The 25,204-nt window shown below is 35.4% G+C and overlaps 1 protein-coding gene across 1 annotated transcript; it reads left to right on the top strand.

Moving 5' to 3' along the window:
- Positions 1-11,084: 11,084 nt before the first annotated feature.
- Positions 11,085-22,858, top strand: Msantd4 (Myb/SANT DNA binding domain containing 4 with coiled-coils). The gene is made up of 3 exons (XM_003472530.5): positions 11,085-11,238; positions 19,754-20,371; positions 20,694-22,858. Exons 2-3 carry the CDS (start codon positions 19,910-19,912, stop codon positions 21,267-21,269), a joined length of 1,038 nt encoding a protein of 345 aa, XP_003472578.1. The 5' UTR covers positions 11,085-11,238; positions 19,754-19,909; the 3' UTR covers positions 21,270-22,858.
- Positions 22,859-25,204: the final 2,346 nt, after the last annotated feature.

Consider the following 25,204-nt stretch of genomic DNA (forward strand, 5'->3'; position numbering starts at 1 on the left):
ACACAAATAATGTATAAATACATAATATTAATAGAAGTATAAAATTATATATATTAATAGAAGTACACAATTGAGAATAATGAAATTTATAGTTTGATTATTTTATATTGGGGAAGAGATATCATTTAGCTTTTATAATTAATATATGGCACATCACATTTTAAAGCGTATAGAACAGTGGAAGTATTTTAAGGGGTCAAAGTAACAGGTTTAAAATCCTATTATAAGACTTAATAAAAGGAATTAGAGAAATTTAGCTAGCAAATTCTTACTGATTTTGGGAAAGATAAAATTCAAATATTTTATTATTTAAACTAGCTCACATATAGAGATCTTCCCACTCCTGCAAGTCAGTTGTTCCCATCTGAATCTTTACAATATCTGTTGTCAGTTTGCTATTGAAATTTTGGAAAACACAGCATATGGATCACCTAGCAAGCACATTATCTGATTGGATAACACTAATACCTAGGTTAGGCTGTAACAATTGTTAATTGTGTAAGGTGTTATAATAATATAACGTTCCTTCTTTTCTAGAGATACATTTAAAAATGCTTACAGAAGAAATGAAAAAAAAGTTCAATGCGTCTCAAGAAAAAGAATCAGTTTACAATATCTGTGAAATGAATGGGACAATCTCCAGAGAATCAGAATTTGATATTGTATCTTTTCACTTCCTTTTAACCTCTCCTAATTGTTCTTTATCTTATGCATACCATATGCAGTTAATATCAAATTCATTATCTTAGATTTACAGGAAGAATAATTATATATCATTTCTTAAAGTTTGGTTTCATTCTTTTTGTCACAAAATTTTGTCGCTTGATTTTGTCCCAAAATCAAGAAGTTTAGTTTATAAGATTCATTTCAAAGACTTTAATCTTTCAAATGGATAAAGGGTAACTCTAAATACCTTACCAAATGAGTTACTAAAACTTGATGCTCCTAAACTGAGACTAACACAGCATGCATTTGCTGAGAATTTGATTTCACAAAATCAAAGTTTTGATCATGCATATACTGATCACTAGAATCCCCAAAATTTTCCAGAGAAAAAATTATTATCAAATCAGTTATGTTAGTTTAATCTATGCCTGCCTTTACTTTCTAGTGAGCAAAAGAATTCTAGTCATATTGAAGAGAAATAAAATAATAAAGAAAAATTCCAGTCACTAAAAAAACATTAAAATATTGTTATTAACTCTGAATTAAATGGGCCAAAGTAAAAGGCATTTCAGAAACACTGTTCATTTCCCTTATGTAGAGCTAGAAGTTGCATTAATTTCCTATTGCTGTTAACAATACGAAGTAATTATAACACAGTGTGATCATCTTACATTTCTGGAGGTCAGAAATTGGAGTCGCTGGTTCAAAATTAATTTCCTTAGTTTTTTCCAGCTCCTAGAATCTGATTCTCCTCCTTGGTCCATGGTCCCCTTATTGCCTCTTCAGAGCCAGCAAAGGCTGATCAAGTCACTGTTTTCACTTTGATAGTCACTTTTTTTCGTCTCTCTTTTACTTCTAAGGATCCTTGTACTTAAATTCACCTTATCAAGAAAATCCAGAATAATTCTCCCATTTTAAGATTCTTGACCAAATGTTCAAAGCTCATTCTGCCAAATAAGGTGGCATATTTATATATTTGGGACATGAATATCTTTGAGGGAACACCATGCTTTCTATGACACAGCTACTCATACTCAGATAGGTTTTCTGTTGCCAGAATTACTATCATTGGCTGATGGAGAGATTCTCCTGCAATCCTGAAATGGAAGTTCATTTTGCGCAGTTAGTCTTGAAATAATCTTATAAAAGTGAATGCAAACTATGGAGGTGGTATTATCATTTTCATAGCCCAGGAGCATCTCACATTACATGGATTTGTGCTAGTAAACATAGAAACTTACCTACTATTAAGCATGTGGGTCCCATAGAATAAATGCATCTTGACTGCCCAAAACTACCTTCCAAAAGGGTCTAAAGATCTTGTCATTTTAAAGTAGACTGTACTTTGTTAAAAAAAAAAAAAAAGAGTGTCCCATTAGTCCATTGCTACCTAGTCACACAATATCTGTCTTAGTCGCTTTCCTCATTGCTGGGACAAAATACCAAGTACCCACAAATTAAAGAAGGAGAGATTTATTTTGGCTCACAGTTTTTGTCCATAATTGGATGGCTCCAATATAGGAAGATGTGATGGAAGTAGACCAGTGGAAAGCTGGTCACCTCAAGGCAACCAAGGAGTGGAGACAAAAGTGAGGAGTGTGGGAGAGAGGTGTGCTCTTCCAGGTCCTCATCCCAGCGACCTGCCTCTGCCAGTAAGACCCCAACTCCTAGCAATAAATAAATAAGCTACGTGACAGGCATCATCAAATCACCCAAAAGCACTGCATATAAGCAGGTGAGGCTCTTCAGGACATATAAATCAAACTGTAATGATCTTGACTTTTGTGTTTCAGCCATCTTGTATAGTCTTAGAATAAAACAAAGAACATTGTGTGGTAGAAGCTCAAGCATTAAACAAACATTTCTTATGTCCTACCACACGTTAGAAACTACATTTTTAATGGCAAAAATGAGCATGATAACGTCATTTCCTTGACTGACTCTAATGGAAATAATTAAGGCAAGTAAAAGATAGGTACAAAGGGTAATAGGTATTGTGCAGCAAGAAGGATCTTGATGAATTACTATAATAAAGAGTGTTTTGTCACCAAGGAAAGGAGGCTGCTAGAAAATAAAAAGGCTGGGTGGGGACAGAAGGACCAGTATAAACTACTGCCTGCTCTACTGATTTTGTTCAGTGCCACCACAGTTGCTGGGATGTGTGCACCAGGTCTGGCTCTTAAAACCACTATTTTCCATTTTGTTATTCTAAAAGTCCCTATTTTTGGAAGCTTAGAGAAAATGGTTTGAAATATCATGAAATGACAGTGCAGACATGCCTTACACACCGTGCTTCAATTTTACTAGTTGCAAATAGAAGGAATACTTACCAGAACAAAAATGAGAATTTCTATTTCTCTTATAGTCTTTTTTGTGTGAACTCTGTGAGTTTCTTATTAAATAATGCAGTGAAATAAATTGCTTTCATCTCTTGGAGGTTTCTTTCTTTCTTAAATCATTTTGAACTTTTTCTCTCTTCTTTGAGTATTCATATAGATGAATATATTTGAAATACTGACCAGAAAAGAATAGCAAACATATTCGGTAAAGCAACTGATTGTTACTATGACAACATCAAATGTGTTTGACATTTAGTCTTTCCATTATTCTCTGTTGCTATAGTAATGAAACCTTGGATTCTAACACCATTTCCAAATTCTATTAAAATAAAGCCCCTCGCATCCCCAAGCCAGAGGAAGGGCCAGTACTGTTAATGTACAAGACGTATTAGAATGCTTTTCAGCACTGAGATACAGATGATTTAAGAAACATTTTGCTGCACTTTAATCAAACTGAAAACATCTAAAAGTAAAAAGGAGTACAGCAGGAACATTAAAAGTATTTTTGCTATGAAAATCAGTCTTTTATCTTTTTTAACACATATAAAACAACCTTAATTTATGAGATTAAAGTTACTGAAATTTAATATCCAATCTTAATACACTAAGAAAATAATTTTTGTTTTGTTTTAGGTCTACATATAGTAAAAATAAGAGCAACACAGGGTCACCAAACTAAGTAAATACTTAGGATTCTGAGGAGCTTTATGTATTCAGGAAAATATATAGTCTATTTATTCACTCAAACTTATGATTGGGAACAAGAACATTTTTATGTTATTAATTTGTTATGTGTAACAGTAGAAGCATGCCTTGGTTACACATTTTAATTAATGGAGGAAAATAGGATTTGAAAGTAAAATGAAGGACAGGATAGAAAGAAGACAATGTAGAAGAAAAAAGGGATATTAGAAAATTAGTTGTAATGTAATAGCACGGGGGGGGGGTTACTAGGAAAGAAAGAACCAAAAATATGGAAAGATAGATAGAGATTTAAATAGAGACAGACCAAAAATCCTGAGAGGGCTGTTTTATAAGACCTATAGCAGGTATTATAGGCTAATTGACACAATATCAAATTATTCAACTACTAAAATCAATAAAAATTGCTAAAGACTTGTCGAAGTTCGTTCAGCTCTAGAATAATTTTCAAAAAATGTTTCTTGCTTGGAAAGAATAGATATATAATGATTAAATTAAGATTTCCTGGAATCAGGAAAATCTATCTTAGTTTTCCTATTTCCTTATAATCTTATCTTGAGTAAATCTAAATTTTCTGAATCTTATTTTTGTTTTTTGTAAAATGATGACGTGCCTTAAACTCATGCCTCAGGTTCCCTAATTATAAACACCTTAAAGAGGTACTTTGAGCAATGCATTTTTCAGATTGTCTTGTGTTTATTTAAATATCTATCGAATGTAGCTGTTGTTATATTTTCTAGCTAGGAATTATGGGAGTTTGGGAAAATGCTATATATTTTTGTCTTTTGTTTCTAAATTCATAAAGATTTTAACCATCAAATAGTATGATATAGATGGAAATGCCATTTAAAGTGGCAGGGAATGGTTCTTAGAAGTGAAACACACTATCTGGAGAAAATAATGGAGCAGAAGCATGTCGATTCGTGATGGGGTCTCAGGTGGATCTCTAATTAGTGACATTAAATAAGCCAAAAATTACCATAGACCCACGTTATATTTTGTCAAATTGGGATAAAATGATAATGTACTTAGAATAGAAATAAAAGATATAAATTATAAAGAAAACTATGATAATAATCTTCCAATTTATTTTCTTATCATGTAAAAAATATTTTGAAAAATGAATAATCACAAGTATAGTTCACATCCAACTTTTACTAACTATAGTTTAAATCTGGATCTTAATATCTTGAACCAAAAAGTGTTTTTATTTATTTAACCTGCTTGAACAAATAAACAATAAGATCTGGTGGTTTGAATTATGAACAATTGCTTTTCAACAATTCTAAAATCTGGCAAAACTGCTGGCAGATACACTTTCTGAGTTTATTGACAGCTGGCCGTGTGTCGTCCCTTGGCAGAAGGGATAAGGAACCACTCTGAATTATGTCTGGTAAGCACACGCATCTCACTCCTGACTATTCCACCTAGTCATCTCCCTTCCTAAGGCTCCAAGTCCAAATATCACTATCTTGGTAGAGTTTTAATATATGAACTTGGACTGTGTGGGGGAACACAAACACTTGGTGTATAATAACAAATACAATGTGTGAAATAGTACAGAGACAATGTTTGCATGTGTCTGTGGTAGAGGAATAAGTAGAAAACTGGAGGACGCCTGTTTATTTCCGGGTCTCATGAAATGCATTTCCCCCAACTTTTACTGTGCTCCCTTTGCCATTCCTCTTCAGAAAAACATTTCTACACATCGCTTCTCTAGTTGAACAACCCTAAAAGCCTTGCCAGTGATCAGAGTCCTTACCTTAAAATAATGTAAATGAGTTCCGTAACCATAGGTAAGCTTTCTAGGTAAACTCAGGATCCTTTTTATGCTGGTACTATTGTTACTATATATTAATCACAGCCTTTGTATTTTCCATAGACAAAGAATTTAGATAAAATAAAAAACAAGAACTTTGCCTATACATGATACATTTTGTGGTGTTTAGCAGGTATTCCGTGGAAATGGTCAAAGAGGTGGAGTAAAGACAAGGGACAAGAAGGATAAGATAGTACCAATAAATTTAAATTTAAAAAAGATAATTTCATTTGGCTGGTAAACAATAATATATTTATTCACTAAGATTACAATTCAAAAATCTGATGATTATTATGTATTCCAGAACATTAAAAATCTAAATTTATTTGGTGATAAAGAGTAAATGCAAGATCTGTGCTCTATCATGTGTATAAAATAATGGTAAGATTGTCTTCGAGCTTTCAATACACTCAAAAGAAAATGTTAGGGAAAAGATGGTATATTGTGAAAAAAAAAAAAAGAAAAGATGGTATATTGTGTATGGGGTGGGGAGTGTTGACTTCCTCATCTATTCAAACCTTTCCAATATTTTAGTCACCTTTAAAGAATCTCCCTTTAAAGAGCATCAATCTTTAGGCTAGTACAGTCTGATGTTTAAGTGCACACAAATAAATTAATTTGTATGTAGCCCTTAGATTAGTTTTTCAGAAAATAGTATTCAGTAATTCCTTGTTAAATGAGTTGGAGAGAACTGACTAGTGAATAAAAAGCTCCCAACTCCAAAACTCTCTTAGATTCTTATGAAAGTGAAAAATACTCAAACATAAATACAATAAAGAAGTTATAAAACTTCACAGCAATACCTTAAGCTGAGAAAACAGCACAATTAATTTTTACTACTAAAATGAAATTTATGCATCTGTTTTGCTATATAAAACCAGCCAGGTCAGTTTTCACTATTCAAAATATAGGACTTTTTTGCATAAGAAAAGTAATTTTCTGTCAACTCAAAGAAATAAATGGTTATTGAAGGAGCTACAGAAATGTTTGTTCAATCAGAGCCGTCCTTGATTGTTAAGAGATACATTATCCGAAGATGTATATATACACCAGAGGTGATTATTGAAAATGAGCTTTGAGTCAAAGATTATTAGAGCACATATTCCAAACTGCAAGCATAGATTTGAAAATGAATCCTCTTTTATGACCAATTTCATGTGCTGGAATAAAGAACACACTTTTTTTTTTAGTCCTGGGGATCAAACTCATGACTGTGTGCTTGCAAGGCAGGTGCTTATCCTGCTGAGCTAAATCCCCAGCGCAACAACACAATTTTAAAAAAAGGATTATTAATGATTTTTATGATCATTAACTGACTCGTCTTATTTCATAGGCGTTCTAGAAAAGACCAAAATTCAGCCAACCTTTCATTAGAAACAAAATTGGCAAGCTTACCACAGTTTATGCTGATTGGAATTTTAGGATTCACTCAACTTCTCAAGATTTGTATGGCACTTGGTATAAAAACACATAGATCAGTAGAATTGAATAGAAATCACAGAAATAAATTCATTCATTGAATAAATTTAATCCTTGATAATGGAGGAAAGAAGGACTTCAATAACTAGTGTTTAGGTAAGTTAAAGAATGAAATCAAGCCCTTATCATTTATCATGTACAAAAATTAACTTAAAAGGATTAAATACTTAAATGTTAGACCTGAAAGTATAAAGCTTTTGGATAAAAACTCAAGTAAAAAACTCCTTGATACTACTTTTGGCGAAGATTTTTTGGAAAAGAAACTTAAAGCACGGGAAATAGAAGCAATAATAAATGGAAATGCATTGGACCAGAAAACTTCTGCACAGCAGAAAAACAATAAAAAGAAAAGGTATTCTGCACAATACAAAAAAATTACAAGCTATACATCTGATAAGGGATCAATATCCAAAAGTATAAGAAATTCATACAACTTAACTGCAAAAAAGATTTTAAAATTAATATTCATCAGAAGGATACATACAAATGGTCCATAATTATATGAGAAGATGCCCACAGAGCTAATCATTAGGCAAATGTAAATTAAAATCACAATGAGATAGTCACTTTATATTTGTTAGGATGGTTATTATCTAAAATTTAAGTAAAGAAATAAATGTTGGTAAGGATGTGGAGAAAAAAATACCTAGTTAGTAAGGAAAATATGAGTTGATACAGCAGCTATGGGAAATAAAATAAATTAGATGTATCATTCAATCCAGCAATCCTACTTCTTGGCATATATCTAAAAGAAATGAAATCAATATCTCAAGAAGATGCCTGCATTCCCATGTTCACTGAAGAATTATGGACAATAGCCAAGATACGAAGAAAAACCCTGTGTTCATCCGTGGATAAAATTCTCTGGTTTATGTATTAAAGATGAAAGAAATTGTTAGGAGTGGTTGGCATGCCTGCAATCCCAGTACTCTGGGAGACTGAGGGAGGAGAATCTCATGATTCAGGCCAGCCTAGAGAATTCAGCAAAATCCTGTCTCAAAATAAAAATAATAAGAACTAGGGATGTGTCACAGTGATACAGCAACCTTGAGTTTGATTTCCTGTCTTAAAGAAAAAGGACAGAATTTCTTCCATTTGCAAAATCATAGCTAAATCTGGAGGACAGTCTACTAAGTAAAATAAACTAGGCAAAAATACAATTATTATACAATCTCTTATGTGTAGAATATAAAAAATCTTAAGCTCATGGAAAGCGTGTGTGGCACATTGGCTAGAAGGAAGATGAGAGAAATGAGGAAATGTTGGTCCAAGGGTACAAACTTTCATTTGTAAACAAACAAGCTCTGGGGAATCTAACATAAAGCATGGAGGCTACAGTTAGTAATATTGTATTGTTTACATTTAATTTGTTTAGTATATCTTTTGTCCCCCTACCACACACAAAGAGCAAGAATGATAGATCTATCAATTAATTTGACAGTGGTAATCATTTTATATATAGTATATAAAATCATCACAGTGTATATCTTGAGACAATAAAATTTTTATATAAATTAAACCTCAATAAATTTGAGAAAATTAAAAGAATGGATAAAGTTAATTTTAAAAATATATTTTCCTTAACTATGCAAATATTATGCTTCCACTTATAATCAACATAAAAATTATCAAAGATATTTTTAAACTTTTTCATACTAAATTTTAAAATTTGTGTACATTTTACATATACAACATATCAATTTAGGCACTATCTTGTTCTTTATCAAAAATAGTTGGTGTTCAGATTTCAAAACCATTGTAATTAAAAAGTAAATTCATGTAGCCCAAATTTTCCAAACATACTTGAGAGCTGTCTAGTAACTGAAACAAATACCAGTTTGGGAGTTAAAATTAAATACAATTGGCCAGGGGTGGTGGTGCACATCTATAATCCTAGCAGTCTGGAGGCTGAGGCAGGAGGACTGCTACAAATTTGAAGCCAACTTGAGTTATAAAGTGAGTTCAAGGTCACCCTAAACTGCAGAGGGAAATCCTGTTTCAAAAAAATTAAATACAATTAAAATTAAATTATTCAGTTATACTAGCCACAATTCAAAACTCATTTGGCAATCACATTTTGATAGTACAAGTTTTGAATAATTATGTAAATAACTGTGGGTGAAACCTCTGGCCTGAATTAGTACTTACACAAATCACATCAGTAAGCAGAGTATGATGTTAGTAAGGGGCACTAACATTGACTGTTATGGATTATCGCCATTTTCTCCCTTTTGGTCCACATCCACTCAGACAAGGGCTAGCTGGGAAGAAATAGTGATAGTACTCGGAAAATCTCCTACAATCTGCAAATGCTGATGTGAACTGGGGAAAGCACAAAGTTAATGATATTAAAATAAGCTTCCTAATATTTACACTTTCTAGATTATCTCTGTTACTGAGTTATTAAACAGATTTAAGTGATGGACAGACGCTGAAAGGAGATAAGGTGTTTGGTTACAGTGGGAATGGATTTTTATTTTCCTTTGTCATACACTTACCTAAAAATCAGCACAAACACCCCATATTATAAAATACAAGTTCCTATATTGTTCCCAAAACAATGAAAGCTTGTTTTGTTTTACTTAGGCAAAAATACAGACATACTGCATTTTGGCATTGCCATAAGAAAAATCTGTAAAATTAAATGTCATTACATTTCAAAGAGCCTACTATAGTCACTTCAGCTACTAAAATATCAAAGAGCCTACTTTGTAAGCACTTCCTATTTTCTGCTGGGAAGTTCTAGGAATGTACAGAAAGGACTCATCATTTATCCAGAATATTTCACCTTTATTTACAAGTCTTTCTACTATTATAGTCTATAACTCTATGCATCATGTTAGACATAAGGAGAAAGTTTTGGTTGTAGGCTACGACCCATGGATGTTCACCTGAGAGTAGGGCTGCCTTGGGATACACTAGTTAGCCTCAAATCTTCAGGTATACTCCCACAGAAAGCTGGGATTACAGACCTGCTTGACAGCGCCCAGTTTGAGCATCCTGTTTTATCTGGCAAATCTACACAGTATGACTATTTGGGAGTAGGGTTAAGATAACATGAAGAAAGGAAAGCTTCCTTCAGAAAATAATCTCTCAAATGAATCCTGGCCATGGCAGAGAAGTGGCTGCAGGGGAAAAAAAAAAAAAAAAAAAAAAAAATCCTTTCTGGATGGAAACACAGCAAAGCCAGTAGAGTCCCAAAGACATTCCTGAGTCTAGGAACTGAAAGAAGCAAAGCAATTAGGGTAAGGAAGAAAAAAGGAATATTGGGAGATGATGCTTCAAGGAAAAGCATGTGCTTTGTGTTTTAGGACTTTGTAAACCTTGTAAGACTACACTTCATGGTAAAATCAGAGAAATTGCACCAGAAAACTTTAGCTTGATTACAGTTTGAAGAACAGATTACAGTAAGGCAGACAGGATCCAGGGAAATCAGATTGCTGACATAATTCAGGAGAGAAAACACAGGCAGTGGGACGAAAAGCGCTGTATTAACACCTCCATTTGCGATGGCAGAGAATGAGGTAACTGCAAAGATGGACAGAAGAAGATGGAAATGGAGGAGAATCACAAGATCCGCACAATAGGAGGAAAACCGAACGATTGAAAAAAATTAAACGGTCTCTTTGATAAGTCAAGGATAAGAAGTGACTCCTAGATTTGACCAAACGTAAGTAACCATTGAGCCTTGGCAAAGGCAGTTTCAGTGGAATGGTTCTGGCCAAAAGACATCGCAGTTGTTTGCGTAAAGGAAAATGAAGACTTTGGAACCCAGCTGGAGCACAAAAGACTCTCAATTCTTTTTTGACGTTTTAATAATAGGCCGAGGATCAAAGAGCAGAGCTGAGTTAGAGAAGGAGCGGCTGTGTCCCAATCAAGCGGAATAGCGCAGCTAGCCTGTCTCTAGGGACCAATCCTCTTGTAGAGCCCACTTGATTGACGGAGCTGCTCGCCAAAGACGGAGTGCAGAGCGGGGAGGCGAATCACAAGGGGGCGGGATCCAGGGTACTAACCCGGAACCGTTTGGGACTCGATTCCCATTGTGAGGCCCTGGCCTGGGGCGGGATCTCATGCAGAATAGCAATATTATTCGGCCCAATGGATGAGCTATGCCAAATAAAAGGCAGCCACGCTAGCCAATGGAGGGACGGAGAAGTTGGTGGGCGGGGAGTCAATGAAGCATCTCTTTTCTACCCTGAGGGGCGATCCAGCGGAGGTGCAACCAGGTCGCAGGTGAGCCTTGCTGTGCTGGAAAAGGTGGCGAGGGAAACTATCCCCGCGGAAATGGGGTGCCCTCGCTAGGTGGGCTGGGACGTGTGGGCCCGGAGGGGTCAGCGGCAAGTGGTTACCTCGCCACTGCGGGCTAGGATCCTGGTTTTGCAACGCGTAGCGGGGCTACAGCGCTCGGGAGAAGGACCGCACTGGGCTGTAGCCTGGCCAGGGAGGGCGAGAAGGCCCAGGCCACTGAAACAGAGCTGCCGAAGTTTCTGGGCACACAGTTGGGACTCTCGTTTAATAGATGGAGCGAGCGTCTTTCCAAGTTGCCTCGACTCGCACAGGTGCAGCCGCATCGTCCGGCGGAGCCCGCGAGCGTCCCCTGTGCCCGGCGGCCTGGGAGAGGCAAAGGCCTGGGAGAGGCAGAGGCGGCGGGCAGGGTGATTGTGTTTTGATAACCAGCGACCCTAAACTTCAGTTGTTTACCTGGCACAAGTTTAGAGAACAGCATCCTGTTGGGCAAGGAAGTGACTCTCCCTTAAGAATATAGAGGAGAGAAGAACCGCTCTTTCCAGTGGAATGGGGTGGTGGGAGGATTAAGGAAAGTTTGTCTGTTTGTAATGCTTTTCTTCTCCAACTGCTTAATGAATTGATCACTCTATCTCTCATTCTTTTTTAACTTAGACTTCACTGTTTTTTTATACCTCTTAATACAGTATCTAGGGACTTATTTCTCAACTTGTCCTGGTAAATAATGGCCCGTTTATGATATGCAATTAATGGTACATCATCTTCACAAGGATTATGTAAGTGAACTGCATATTATTCCCATTTTCAACCAGTAAAGAATGATTGTAAGGTGAGAATTTAGGGAAGTGACTTGTGTCTGGGATTGGACGTTGGAGTTCTGTAAGGTTTAGATGTACAGACCGTTGGGACTATTGAAATTCCTACTGCAAAGTCAGGGATGGCAACCAACCAAAAAAAGTCGTTGGCATCTTTATACATTTCATGGAGTATTTTTATAATTGCAGCACTTGGTGTCTTTTTTTTGTCTTTTTCATTTTTATCGGTACCAGGGATCGAACTCACGACCGCCTGCTTGCAAGGCAGGTGCTTATGCCACTGAGCTAAATCCCCAGCTCCAGCACTTGGTGTCTTGCGCATTGTAGGAACTTAGTAAATGTATTTTGGAGAAATTGTTGGACATAGATGGCTGAAAGTCCATTACACGAGTACACACATGTGAAGGAGATGATCACAAGAGTAAGATTAACATTCCTGAAAACATAATTTTTATGTGTATAAACATAACTACCAAATGTTAACAGTTCAACATGCATAAATGTTAGCATCTTTACACTAAGGTTTCAAGCACAGAGTTTCACACACTTATGTCAAAATTGATAGGAAATCTAAGATGTGTTCCAGTATCTAAAGTATGTTTTGTCAATAATATAGTTCATCAACTTAGCGTGGATCAGTCAGGGATAACGGAACATTACTTTGTAAGCTAGAAGTATAAATAAAATAGACCATGTAAATAGCAACAATTGGTGCCAAATTTTAAAAATTATATTAAAAAATTAAAAAGTATATCGACTCCATAGTAAGTTAAAAAGCACCTTTATTTCTGTGATGTATCAAAAAATTCATAATCCAACTACTAAATCGATTTCAAATTGAAATTTGCAATCTAATGGTTAATATCTGCATAATTTAGGATTTTCTTAAATGTCCATTTATTGCATTATAAACATTTATCATGTGACAGTTTAGATATATATTTATCATATATTACAGTTTATATATGTTATTATAGTAACAGTGCCTCTGAATGAAAGGTGACTGGCTTGAATTTTAAAATAAGTGAGCTTTTACCATTAGCACTGATTTTAAGACCTTGTATTAGCAAAGGTCTTGTTATTAAAGATCTGCTGATATTTGACGTTATCTAATTTTCCAGCTTTAGTTCCTGGTACTTCTCCTATTTTTTTCCTCCCTTAGTGGTCTATTTCTTCAAATAAAATGCTGATTTTGTTCTCAAAACCTTTTTATTCCATCAAAGATTTTTCTCGTTTTCCTTGAGTGTTCTGTTAGGGCTTCTTTTCTTCAAATGTTAGCACTCAGTTAATCCAGTAAAGAAATATTTCTAAATCCAGATACTGTACTAAAGGTTTCCGTAGTGCAGTGGTTAACACGTTCGCCTCGCACAGATACCGTACTAAAAGTTAATGCATAGTAGCTGAAATTTTTTGTGAATTTACTAGGTGTTAGTCTCTGTAAACTTAATTGGATTATGTATTTTAATCCATAGGATGTCATGAATGTTATTCTATTGTTATTCCCATTTACAGATAGGAAACAAGAATAGAAGTTTTATTTGCTTGAGATCAGAGAACTATGAAGTGGTAGAATTGGCACATAAGCCTGTGTAGTTTGTGTTCACAACTTTTAATTTACATGCTCACATTACTTTTTCACATGCATTTTTTTTTAAAGATATCTTTTTACAGTTTTAACTAGGCTGTAAGTTATTTGCTTGCAGGTGATATTCTTCTGGCCTTTTATATAGCTCTCTGTACTTTATATAGCTTTATGTACTTTCCCAAAAATAAACTAGCTTTTTTACTTTGTGGCAGATGAGGTCTTTCCATAACCAGTCTCCAAAAGGAAATCTTTTAGCATGTACAGCATTTGTGCTCCTTCTTGCCTTTCTGTGCAGGGTGGTTCTTAGTGTTCGCTGACACAGAGAGAGTTTTTAAAATTCCTAATGTCTAGCCCTATTGCAAGATTGTTTTAGTTTATCAGAGAAGGGTTTGGCTAGAGGTATTTAAAAAAATCCTTAGGTGACTTTTTTATGTGTGTATAACTGAGTTTTAATATGTTGCCCAAACCACCACGTAACTCCTGGGCTCAAGTAATCCTCTTCCTTCAGTTTCCTTAGTTGCTGGCACTGTAGACTCCTTATGTGATTTTGATAACTTAGTGACTTATATTCAATATTTTACCTACTTGTACATGTGCTCTTGAGTTGGTGAAATGCAGCTAATACAAAATGAGACGTGCTGTTAACTGTAACATACTCAGTTTTTAAAACTTAGTGGAAGAAACAAGAATGAGAATATCCCTTTAACTTTTATATTAATTATAAATTACAATGATAATATAAAGATTATATAAGATTAAACTATTGTTTAAATGGCACTTTCAGATTTTTACTTTCATTGTAGTTATTAGGAAATTAAAAATCACTAAGAAGTTTAAAACCACATACGTGGACCACAATATTTTATTCAACATTGTTCCTCTAGCATGACAGTAGATTTGTGAGCAATGGATTTATGAGACTTGAAAAAGGTAATTTTCTATAATAAAAAGTTCACGTAAATAGATCATTTTAATCACTTGAGAGTAGAGTGTGCTGTAGGCTAATATATAGGTACATGCCTGGTGCACATGATCCTGAGAGCCAGTGATTGTAGTATACAAAGTTGGTGATTCTGTTGCAGACAGTATCCTGCTCTACTCTCTCTGACCACTGATAGATAGCACCTTTGTGAATGTACACATACAATTCATTTTATTTGGTTTCAGTATCAACATTTGCATAGGAATGATGCTAATATGCTAAGACATATGCATGCTCTAATGGAACATGTATTGCATCTATTCCGTTATGCGGCATGGTAGTTTATTTTTTGCATAGTTCTCTATTAATGGATATTTGTGTGTTTCCATGTTTTTACCTTGAAAATATGATAGTAGCTTTTTGTTTCAAAAACTATTCTAGATTTTTTGGAAACAAGTCATCCTATCACATTAAGAATTTGATTTGATATGGAATTTTACGCCACGTTTTCCTACTTTCAAGATATCTAACTTATTTTTTAAAAATGTCTTTGATAATCCAGTTTTTAAAAATGTTTTTGATAATCTGTTTACCATTGATAGATACTAAGTAGCCATGTAGCCTATGCACTGGAAAAAGTATTTGTTGTTGTTGTTGGGAATTTTGTCTAAGCTATTAATTGTTATATTCTGTGGCATAGTTACAGAGTATGTGGGTTTCTAATGTCTTTGCTTATTCTCATAAACTGGTTCTTACCCATACTGAGTTGGGTTGCTGCCTTTTTATAAAAATTATATTCTTTGTGTGCCCATAGAAATCTCAGTTTTCCTAGTTTAATCTTCAGTTATTTTGGTTTCTGCTTCATTTTGCCCCCCCTGATCACCTCTTACTTTTACATTTTTGCCTCTTCCTGTTTGTTCGGCCTATGCCAAGTATTGAAGATACTGTCTTTGGAACAGATAGTCTGCATTCTCTGAGATCCTCAGTGGTAGGGCAAATGGTAGAAGGAAGAAAGTCAAGTTTTTATTTCATTTGTTCCTTCAAATATCTTGCAACGCAGGGTAGTAAGAAGAGACTATTGGGCCAGTTCAATGATACAGAAGTCAGTTGCTTCAGTTGTTTTTATTGTTAATTATAAACATGGCACTGCCATAGTATTTTTAGTTACCTCTGAAGAAAAGCTGAATACTTGTTTACTGTATTGGATAACTTGAATTACATAAGGACCATTAGACCACAGTGCTAATTCAAAATGTTCCTCTAAAATTATAAGTATTGTGGAATGTTTACTTAACTTGCTTGGGGTCTGTTGTTAAAATACTTCATTTCTTTAATTTTTCAAATTGATACTAATTTGATATATATAAAAATAGTTGCCGTAGTGTTTTAGAAAACCAGCCCCTATCCAAACAAAAGCAATCCCAACTTGTAGCATTTTTCAATGCTATAATTTTAAAGTTGCGGGGTAAATACTGCCATCTTGGACCATTTTTAGCTTCCCACTTGACATCTCTGAAAGTAGAAATGAAAAGATGTGTATCTGACATTCGTGAACTCTCCTAAGTAAGCTTTGTAATGTAACATACATATTACAAAGCATTATGGAGAGCCATAGATCTACCAGTTAAATAGGACAGTACCAGTATTATTGTGACTTTTTTATTCCTCTTTATTAAAATTATTTAGATTTTGACCTTAATGATAGCAGATACTTAACATTGCTTTGTGTATGCCAGGAAATATTTCCCATATTTTACTAAATCCTTTCTTCTTTATAGGGAGGTTAAGTAATTAAGGCCACATAACTAGTAAGTAGTAGATCTCAATTCCTTGTCTGGGGAATCCAAGTCCAGAATCTGCTCATAATCTCTACATGCACTGCCCTTTAATGATGTTTTGATTTATAAATACCTTTACTTATATTCTTTTGACAAAACACAAATCCTTATGTTAATATCCAGCTTATTGTCACAGATTACACATTCTGATTTAGTAGATTTCAACTTATTAAATGTTTGGAGATATTTTGAAACTAGTTTAAAAATAGGTTGCAGTCCTTGTTTTTATATACTTTGTCCTTTTCGTGAAATTGAAGTGATTTTTTTTTTGACAGTTCATTTTCTGATATTTAGAATTTCTCATTCTCTGTAACCTCTGTTTCAAAAGTAAGTGACTCTCCGGAGATAGTTATTCCATATGAGTGGCTAGGAACAAACAGATGTGGTGACGGGCATACTTTTGGTGATGTTATAGGCCATATATCAAGTCAGTTGAATAAATATTACTAAAAAAACAAAAGAATAAAGGTTTACTGAAATGGTGATAACATGCTGTGTTATTAAAGTTTCAAAATAAGGCAATAACATCCACTTTTAATTATGTAAGAGAAAGCTCAAACAGTGATAGAAAGAAACTTGTGTGTTTTCCGGTTGAATTTACCCTGGCTTGTTTTCTAGGACCCTAGAAGACACTCTTTGTATGGTGAATGGTCAAATAACTATTTTCATAGTAATAAAAATTTTAAACTGAGAGATACTATGTTGAAAGGCAAAATGAGATACGGTAAAATTTCAAGGAGTTTGTGGGAATAGATTTATGAATTAGGCAGCTCTAAATCAGAAATATTTCATTAGAGATTCTGCTTAGGGAATGCAAGGAAAAGGCTTTTATAGGATGAAAGTGGAAGTAAAAGAAAATGTTTCATGGGTTATAGTTCCAGGCCTTGTTTGTTCTAGCCTGTTGAAAAGTTCCCATTATATAACCATAAATTTTTTGGCTGATTCTGATTGATTGGCCTTATGTTTCATTTTTCTTATATATGGCACTGACATGACATAGCCTAAGTAATTTTGTTTATATTTACAAATCAAAGTTAAAAGTAACTTAGAGGGTCTGACTGACTGTGACTGTTAGGGATTCTTCAGACCTAGTTTCCATTTTATTTTACTTTAACACATGATAAGAGGAATGTAACAGGTTAAAAATTTGAGTACGTTTTCTACTGATATACAAAATTATATCTGACTCTTCCACATAGGTCAAAATCTACTCCTTTTAAAAATATGCCAAATGTTATCTCAAAACTTGCTTTAACAACACATTTCTGATTTAGCTATCACACACTGCTAAGAAAGCTAAGATATATATAACATAAGGGAACCTGGGTATAAATCCTGTTATTTAGCCATGTACAAATTAACCTTTTAGGCTTGTTTTATAAATAAAAATACTGATATTTGTAGTACAGTGATCAGGTGAGGACTAAATTAGTGGATCTAGAATTTTACAAATATTTGATATTTTTTCCTGTTGCCTGAAAACCTTTGTGGTCTTATACTGATACAGCTGGAAAGGGCTTTTAGTAGTGTCATCCCGTCTTCTCATTTTGTAGGCTATAGTCTGTACCAGTGATAACTGAGGGAATTTGAAATCAGAGATCGTGGTCTGTGTATGTATTCCGTATTCTTTCTGAGCTCTAGCTTCCTATTACATACCTTTGAAATCTGTTTCCCAAGTACATTTTCTAATCTTTATCCCACTTTTCTCCTGAACCAGTATATATAAAGCAGTGTTTGCTATAGTACTATATAAGGTATTGGGACCTTTTCTGCTTCTAGGAGAAAAATGAGCTCTTGACACAGAATGCAGCATTTGTTCTAACCTCCCAGACTCCTCCACCTTTCCATACATAGCAGAAAACACTTCCCCTCTTTGAGGATTTTAGATGTGTTTTATGTAGTAGTCTACCACTTGCTGTACTTGTGTAAGACTTGACTGTAAGCATGTGAAACATTCATTTTACTGGGGGGTCTTGTGCAGAAATGCTTAAACTTTTTCATGTATTATAATCACCTAGATATTTTATTGAAACACAAATTGCTGTGTGCCACCTCTACAGTTGCAGATTCCGTGAATCTGCAGTGGGGTGTACCTGGTAAGTTTCAGATTGATGAACAAAGAGCCAGTGTCATCTGGAAATTGGAGAAACATTCTGTCTTCTGTCTAAAAATAAATGCTTACAAGAGGATTTGAAATTCATACTAAAAATTTGCCACATATATGTTTCTAAATTTATTTTACAAAGACTAAAAGTGCAGTATACCTAGTTATTTGACTATATTATCATCTTCAGCGGTGAAGTAAAAGTAGCCCAGAAAGTTATAAAGTACTACTGAGAAAACCTCCGAAGAAAAGCAAATAATGAAACATATTAATGAACAGACCACCAGTGCACTTACCTTTGTTTCAGGTCAAGGGATTTTATTTGGAGTGGCATGAGGGTGGGGACAGGTAAACCAAGAACTGTGTACAGCTCCAGAATGGTGAGGAATTGGCACTTTGCTTTTTTTTTTGTTTTATTTTGTTTTAATTTATAATTTTCTTTAACTGATTAGTTAGGCAGGGTGACTGTGAGAAATCATTGTCATTTTTATATTACTACTTAATTTTATTGTATCCTAAAAATAGTTGCATTGTTTCAGAAAAATTTATTCTTACTTTATAGAGTTAAAGTTAGTTTGACCTAAATATAAGTTTTAACTTATGAATGTATAATTAATTGTCAGTTTTTAAAAAACATTACATTTTTGGGCTTTACTGCTTGTTCAGCTCAGCTCTTTAGTTTTGTCTTTGGTATTTCAAGCCCATAGCCATTTTAGCAGATCAGCTCAGTCATTCAGCAGGTATTTGTCACGTGCTGCCACGTGCCAGAAACTCTGCTGCACACTAAGGAGATGATGGGAGCAGAAACCTTCCTGTACCCTTATGAAACTTTTCACAAAGTGGGCAAGAGTAGGCCAAGAAGGGCACCGTCCATTCAGTGGGTAGAAGGAAGATTATGAACAGAGGCCCTGAACAGATAAGGACTTTGACAGGAGCAGGGGGCTGAAAGCAGGCTGATGTTGGTGGAGGAAAGCGGGTAAATTCATGGGAGGAGCTGGAGCAACAGGAGCTGGTCAGGAGTACAACTAGTTAGAATCTTTTGTATCATCTCACAAGAGAGAAGGTGGTAGCTTATGGACCATGATGATCATGGCAGAGAGAAGTAGATGATCTCAATTCTTATTTAAAATGTGTGTGTGTGTGTGTGTGTGTGTGTGTGTGAAGCTATATAGGTTATTGGGCTGAATGTTACAGATGTTGCAGGTTGACTGGTTGATTTTGCTTTGCTTTCTCTCTTAGGAATTACCCAGCTTGCCTCCACTTCTAGACACACGGGAAACCCAATGATTTGAGCTAAGTGCCAACAGGGGACTGTCCTTGGTTTTTGTGCTGTGCAGTGCTCCTCAAGTTCTTTTCAGATCTTCTCTGGTAAAAATTGCATTTAAGTTTTGAAAAATGAAGCAGTTGAAAAGAAAAAGGAAAAGCAATTTTAGTGTTCAAGAAACTCAGACTCTTTTGAAAGAAATTACCAAGAGGAAAGAAGTCATTTTTTCCAAGCAGCTCAATACCACGATCAATGTGATGAAGCGAATGGCCTGGGAGGAGATCGCGCAGTGCGTGAACGCTGTAGGTGAAGGAGAACAGAGGACAGGGACGGAAGTGAAAAGAAGGTACCTAGACTGGAGAGCACTTATGAAGAGAAAGAGGATGAAGGCCAACCTTAAGCTGGTGGGTTCAGGATTCCCCCTTCCCACGTCTGACTTAGATGATTCCCTCACTGAGGAGATAGACGAAAAGATCGGATTCCGAAATGATGCAAATTTTGACTGGCAAAATGTGACAGATTTCAGGGATGCAGGTGGATCCTTAACAGAGGTCAAAGTGGAAGAGGAAGAAAGGGATCCCCAGAGTCCTGAAGTAAGTATTAGCCTGGGTCACTTTTTTTTTCATTTTCAATTCTAACGTGAGAGTTTATAGTCCTCAGATAATTGATTCTCTTATTTTCAAGCTCACTTAATAAGATTATTCTGTTTGTGTTCTTTTTTACATTATTAAAGTGGGAAACGTTAATTGTCCCTAATTTGTTTATTGGTAGTATCAGATAATTCAGTGTACATTGCTTTCACAAAGTTAAATGCTTTTATGTGTTCCAATGATATTAAGAAATATCTGTCCTAATGTAACAATTACCAATGAGGTAGAGGTAAATACTGGAAATCACTTGTCTCTTTTCTCTCAGTTTGAGATTGAAGAAGAAGAAGAAATGTTGTCATCCGTCATACCGGATTCCAGGAGGGAAACCGAGCTTCCCGATTTCCCCCACATCGATGAGTTTTTCACACTGAACGCAACACCATCTAAATCTGCATACGACGAACCCCATTTGCTGGTAAACATAGAGAAACAGAAACTAGAGTTGGAGAAACGCCGCCTGGACATCGAGGCCGAGAGACTGCAGGTAGAAAAGGAGCGGCTGCAGATAGAGAAGGAGAGGCTGCGGCACCTGGACCTGGAGCACGAGCGACTCCAGCTGGAGAAGGAGCGGCTGCAGATTGAGAGGGAGAAGCTGAGGCTGCAGATAGTCGGTTCCGAGAAACCGGCCTTGGAAAATGAACTTGGGCAAGGAGAAAAGTCCTTACTTCAGCCACAGGATATGGAAACAGAGAAGCTAAAACTTGAGCGGGAACGCTTACAGCTGGAGAAAGATAGACTGCAGTTTTTGAAGTTCGAATCTGAGAAGCTACAGATCGAGAAGGAACGCTTACAAGTGGAAAAGGAGAGACTTCGTATTCAGAAAGAGGGACACTTGCAGTGATGTTTTTTTAGGTTTCTAGTAAATGTTTATATAAACTAGATTTTTCTCATACCAGGGTGGTGTAAAGGTAGTTTCTGGATTGCAGTGTTGTTTTCCTGATGTCTGTTTTCAGTAGATAGAGATAGTTACTTGTGGGTAGCCATATGCTTAAGTTGTATATTGTATAAAACCTCTGTGCCCTACTATAAACAGAGTAGCAGAATTATTGTGCTAGACTCTTCACATTAGTAATATTATATAGTCTTGTATTATCTGTGTACCCAGAGTTTACAATTATGTCTGTATAAAATTCTAGTCCAGTGGTTCTCAATTTGGGTAATTTGGGCCCGGGGAAGACATTTGACAATGTCTGGAGACATTTTTGATTGTCAAAACTGAGTGAGGAGGCAGATGGCTCTTAGCATCTATTATTTAGAGCCTAGAGATGCTAATCATCCTGAGATGCACAAGTCATCGCTCTTCAAAGGGAAGGATCAGCCAACGTAGAATGTCATTAGTGTCAAGTTTGAGAAACCCCATGCTAGTGTAGTGCACCTCTATAACTATACTGTATAGTTTTAGGATATTAAGACCTCAGATACTTAAGTGGGTAGATAATTAAATGGCCAAAAACTTAACTATGAAATATTGCTGTGTAGTATGTTAAATGTAGGAAATGATGAAAATTATAGGTATTTTATTCCCATGTTTCCATTTAAAAATGGCCTGATAGAAAATAATACAGGGCACATCTGAAATTACTTAATGTGAGATACTTTGAAAAACAGTTCTTTCATCTATAGTTGCTTTGGAAGCAACAACTTTGAAGCTTTAGTTCTCTTTTTCTTCAAATCTGTTGTCTTAGTTTGAATACAAAAATTATTTCAATCGTGTACTGAAATCTTATGTAAGAGAATGGCCGAAGTAGTAAAAATGGTACCAGTATAAAAATGGTACCAGTAGTCCATAAGCTTGCACCCAGTGAATGGTTGGTTGACTTATAGAATATAAAAGGATAGCTATTTGGGAGTGGGAAGTAGGGGAGAATGTACTTTATATCAAATAATGATGAGATGGAAACAAAGATAATAGCTGTATGTTACAGATAGGGGAAACACCACACAGTATTTGACCTCATCTGTGTAGTGGTCATGTGTGTAGTAGCTGTTTCTGAGTCTGATACTTGAAGTCACACAGTGAGTAAATTGCTAATCTTTTCTATTGCGGCGTATTTTGTCTTTGCTATTCCCTGAGGAACAAAGTTTGTCTCTTCAGTCCCTTTGGTGTTTTGAGGCCAGGGACAGGCTTAACCTTTTCCACAGTCCAGGTGATTCTGATGCACACTAAAGTTGAAAATGGCTGCACGTGTTCACTTTGTGTTTTCTGATTTCCAGGGCTAATATGTAGCTTTAATACGTCTCCTGTTGACATACTACCTTAACTGTGTCTCTTGTTAAATTACAAATGGGTTAAAATCTTTTTGACATTTGAGTATGGGTATACAGGAGAGAAATACACTTCTGCGTACTTACCCTGCTTTTGAAATAGTGTTATTTTTGTATCACTATAATAAATGCTTCTACCATAGAAATAAATTTGCCTATACCATCTGTGTGAAAGTTTATCATTTCAAGTGCTATGCTGTGATCTAAGACTGGACATTAGCAAGCCTGAGAGAGACCCCTGGCATTGTGACTGGGAGCGGACCCCTAATACCCGGGGCAGACTTCTGAGCTGCACGCCTCACATACATTATTTATTTGCTCCTTAACTGCCTTTGAGCTAAGTCATGTAATCCTTACTTTTATAAGAAAGAAAACTGTTGTATCTGTTTACTTAATACCTGAAAAATACACTAAGGGATATAAATATACCCAAGATTGTAGGCTAAAAGTGGAATAAACTATAGGTATAGTCATAGCTTTGCCATTTGATAATAATGTCAGCTTGCCCTTCCACTTAATTTCCTCAGATACAAAGTGAACATAATGCTAACCTACTCTGCTAGGGTTGCATATTGCTCAAATGCAAAATGATATTCGTGGTTTCAGATGAATAGATTTTAATTTTCTGGGAAAGCATAAAGATAGCTAATTATTAATTTCAGATGACGCATACTCGAGTCCTGGATGTAGAAACAAAATGCCTAACATTTTCTAGTGCTTTGGTCAAGACTGTTGGATTTCTTATCTCCGGTGCAGGTAGGTTGAGTCACTCCAACAGTTACTGCCTTTTCTGTCAGTTATTACTGTGCCACAAACTATCAAAAATTTGATGGCTGAAAACAACCAGCTTGTTACTCATGGTTTTAGTAGAAATTTGACTGAACTTAGCTGGACAGTTTTGATGTTGGCTGCTTTTCTGTGGTAAGCTCCAAGGTGGCAAGATGATTCAGCTTCTTCTAGTTAGCTGAGTATTGGGTGGAGCAGGGGCCTGAGCTGCTATGGTGTTGATGGTCCAGTCAGGCAAGCTTGGGCTTGGTCTAATAACGGGTGATGGAAGTCCAAGAGAGGGAGCACAGGTGCTCAACATGCATTGAGGCCTTAGTTAAAGAATAGACACAAAATCGCACCCTCCTGGGCTGTATAGAGCCCAAAATTAATTGCAGGGCTAGCCCAGAGTCAAAGGGTAGGGATTAAAGTTCATTTCTTGAACAAAAGAACTGCAATTTCGGTTGAATGAGAAATTAAGCCATTTTTATAATCAGGCTTCTGCAGCTCCGTTTCAATTGGCTTGGAATATACCTGATTTGATCTGTCCCTGCAACTGTCTAATTTAGCATTTGTCTTAGACAAAAATGTCCCGAAGACCTTGAATTATCACCCTGTTTAAAAGATGTCTTGATTTACACAAAAGTGCCATAAATTTACAGAAAAGTGTTCTCTAGGCCTAGGTAGGTACATTGTAGTCTTTATGACTAAAGAGAATTCCTGCTTCACTTCTTTCATTTTCCGTCAGAATTGTCCATTTTATATGACTTTCTCTTCATTATTTTATCTCTTCATGTTTTGTCACCTCTTTATATATAAAGCAAATCATAGTGCTTAGAGAATATTTTATTTAGTTCAGTTAACAGCTGCCTTTTCCTGGTTCTGCCTGTAACATTTTTTTGTTTGGACCCAAAACGATGTCACTGTATGTTGACATTATACTTTTGAAAAATATAATTTTTAATTTTAAATTTGCTATAATGTCTAACACTGCCAGAGTTCTAATAGGCTGTTTCCTTTCTCAACATCTAACTTCTTTTTGATGTGCGTTAATCCTTTATATACATACCAGACAATGTTTTGACAGTTCATTCATTAAAATTCAGCTGAAGATTGTCAAATGTATTTCTGAAAAATTTCTGCCAATGCATATCAAAAGAGATTTAGCTTATGTTTAACTGGAAGACAGTTAAGAAGAATACATCTTTTAGAAAAAATAGGTAGTTGGTTGCTTAAATCTTAGAAGATTCATTTACCACTGTAGATTGAAACTATTGTATTACGCTTTTTGATTCAAGATTAGGATGAAAGAAGAAATGATAATTATTACCAAACTTGAATTTTGAAATGTATCCAGACATTAAGAAGTTCCTCAGTAGTTTTCATTGGGATATATCTTGTAATATTTAGCACTTATTTTTCTGATATGATCTATCTTTTTAAAAAAATAAGTTGAAATAAAAAAATTCCCTGTTATTCCATTTCAAATTGAAATCTCCAGTTTTAACATTTGAGCTGAACTGTAAACCTGAATGTGCAATTGTTACAAGTATCTCCCCCTGTACATTCTGCGGTCTTGTCAAGTATATTCAGGCCAGCACATGCCAGCTCTGAATTCATTAGCTATTTGTCTCATAAATCCTTTTCCTCTGCAGTGACACCGTTTATTCCAGGTTGTTTGGAAATTTTAAAGGTATCTTTAAATCTTTTGCCTTCCTCTTTTTGCCCAAGATGTTGATGACCGTC

The sequence above is a fragment of the Cavia porcellus genome, unplaced genomic scaffold (assembly GCF_034190915.1).
Source record: "Cavia porcellus strain 051 isolate PalLab524CR breed Dunkin Hartley unplaced genomic scaffold, mCavPor4.1 scaffold_9, whole genome shotgun sequence".
NCBI classification, from domain to species: Eukaryota; Metazoa; Chordata; class Mammalia; order Rodentia; family Caviidae; genus Cavia; species Cavia porcellus.

Bases quoted from the DNA above. Each gene is read 5' to 3' on its own strand.
- Msantd4 (XM_003472530.5), top strand. From the start codon at position 19,910: ATGAAGCAGTTGAAAAGAAAAAGGAAAAGCAATTTTAGTGTTCAAGAA. The intron at 20,372-20,693 runs GTAAGTATTAGC...CTTTTCTCTCAG, and splicing joins GGGATCCCCAGAGTCCTGAA to TTTGAGATTGAAGAAGAAGA.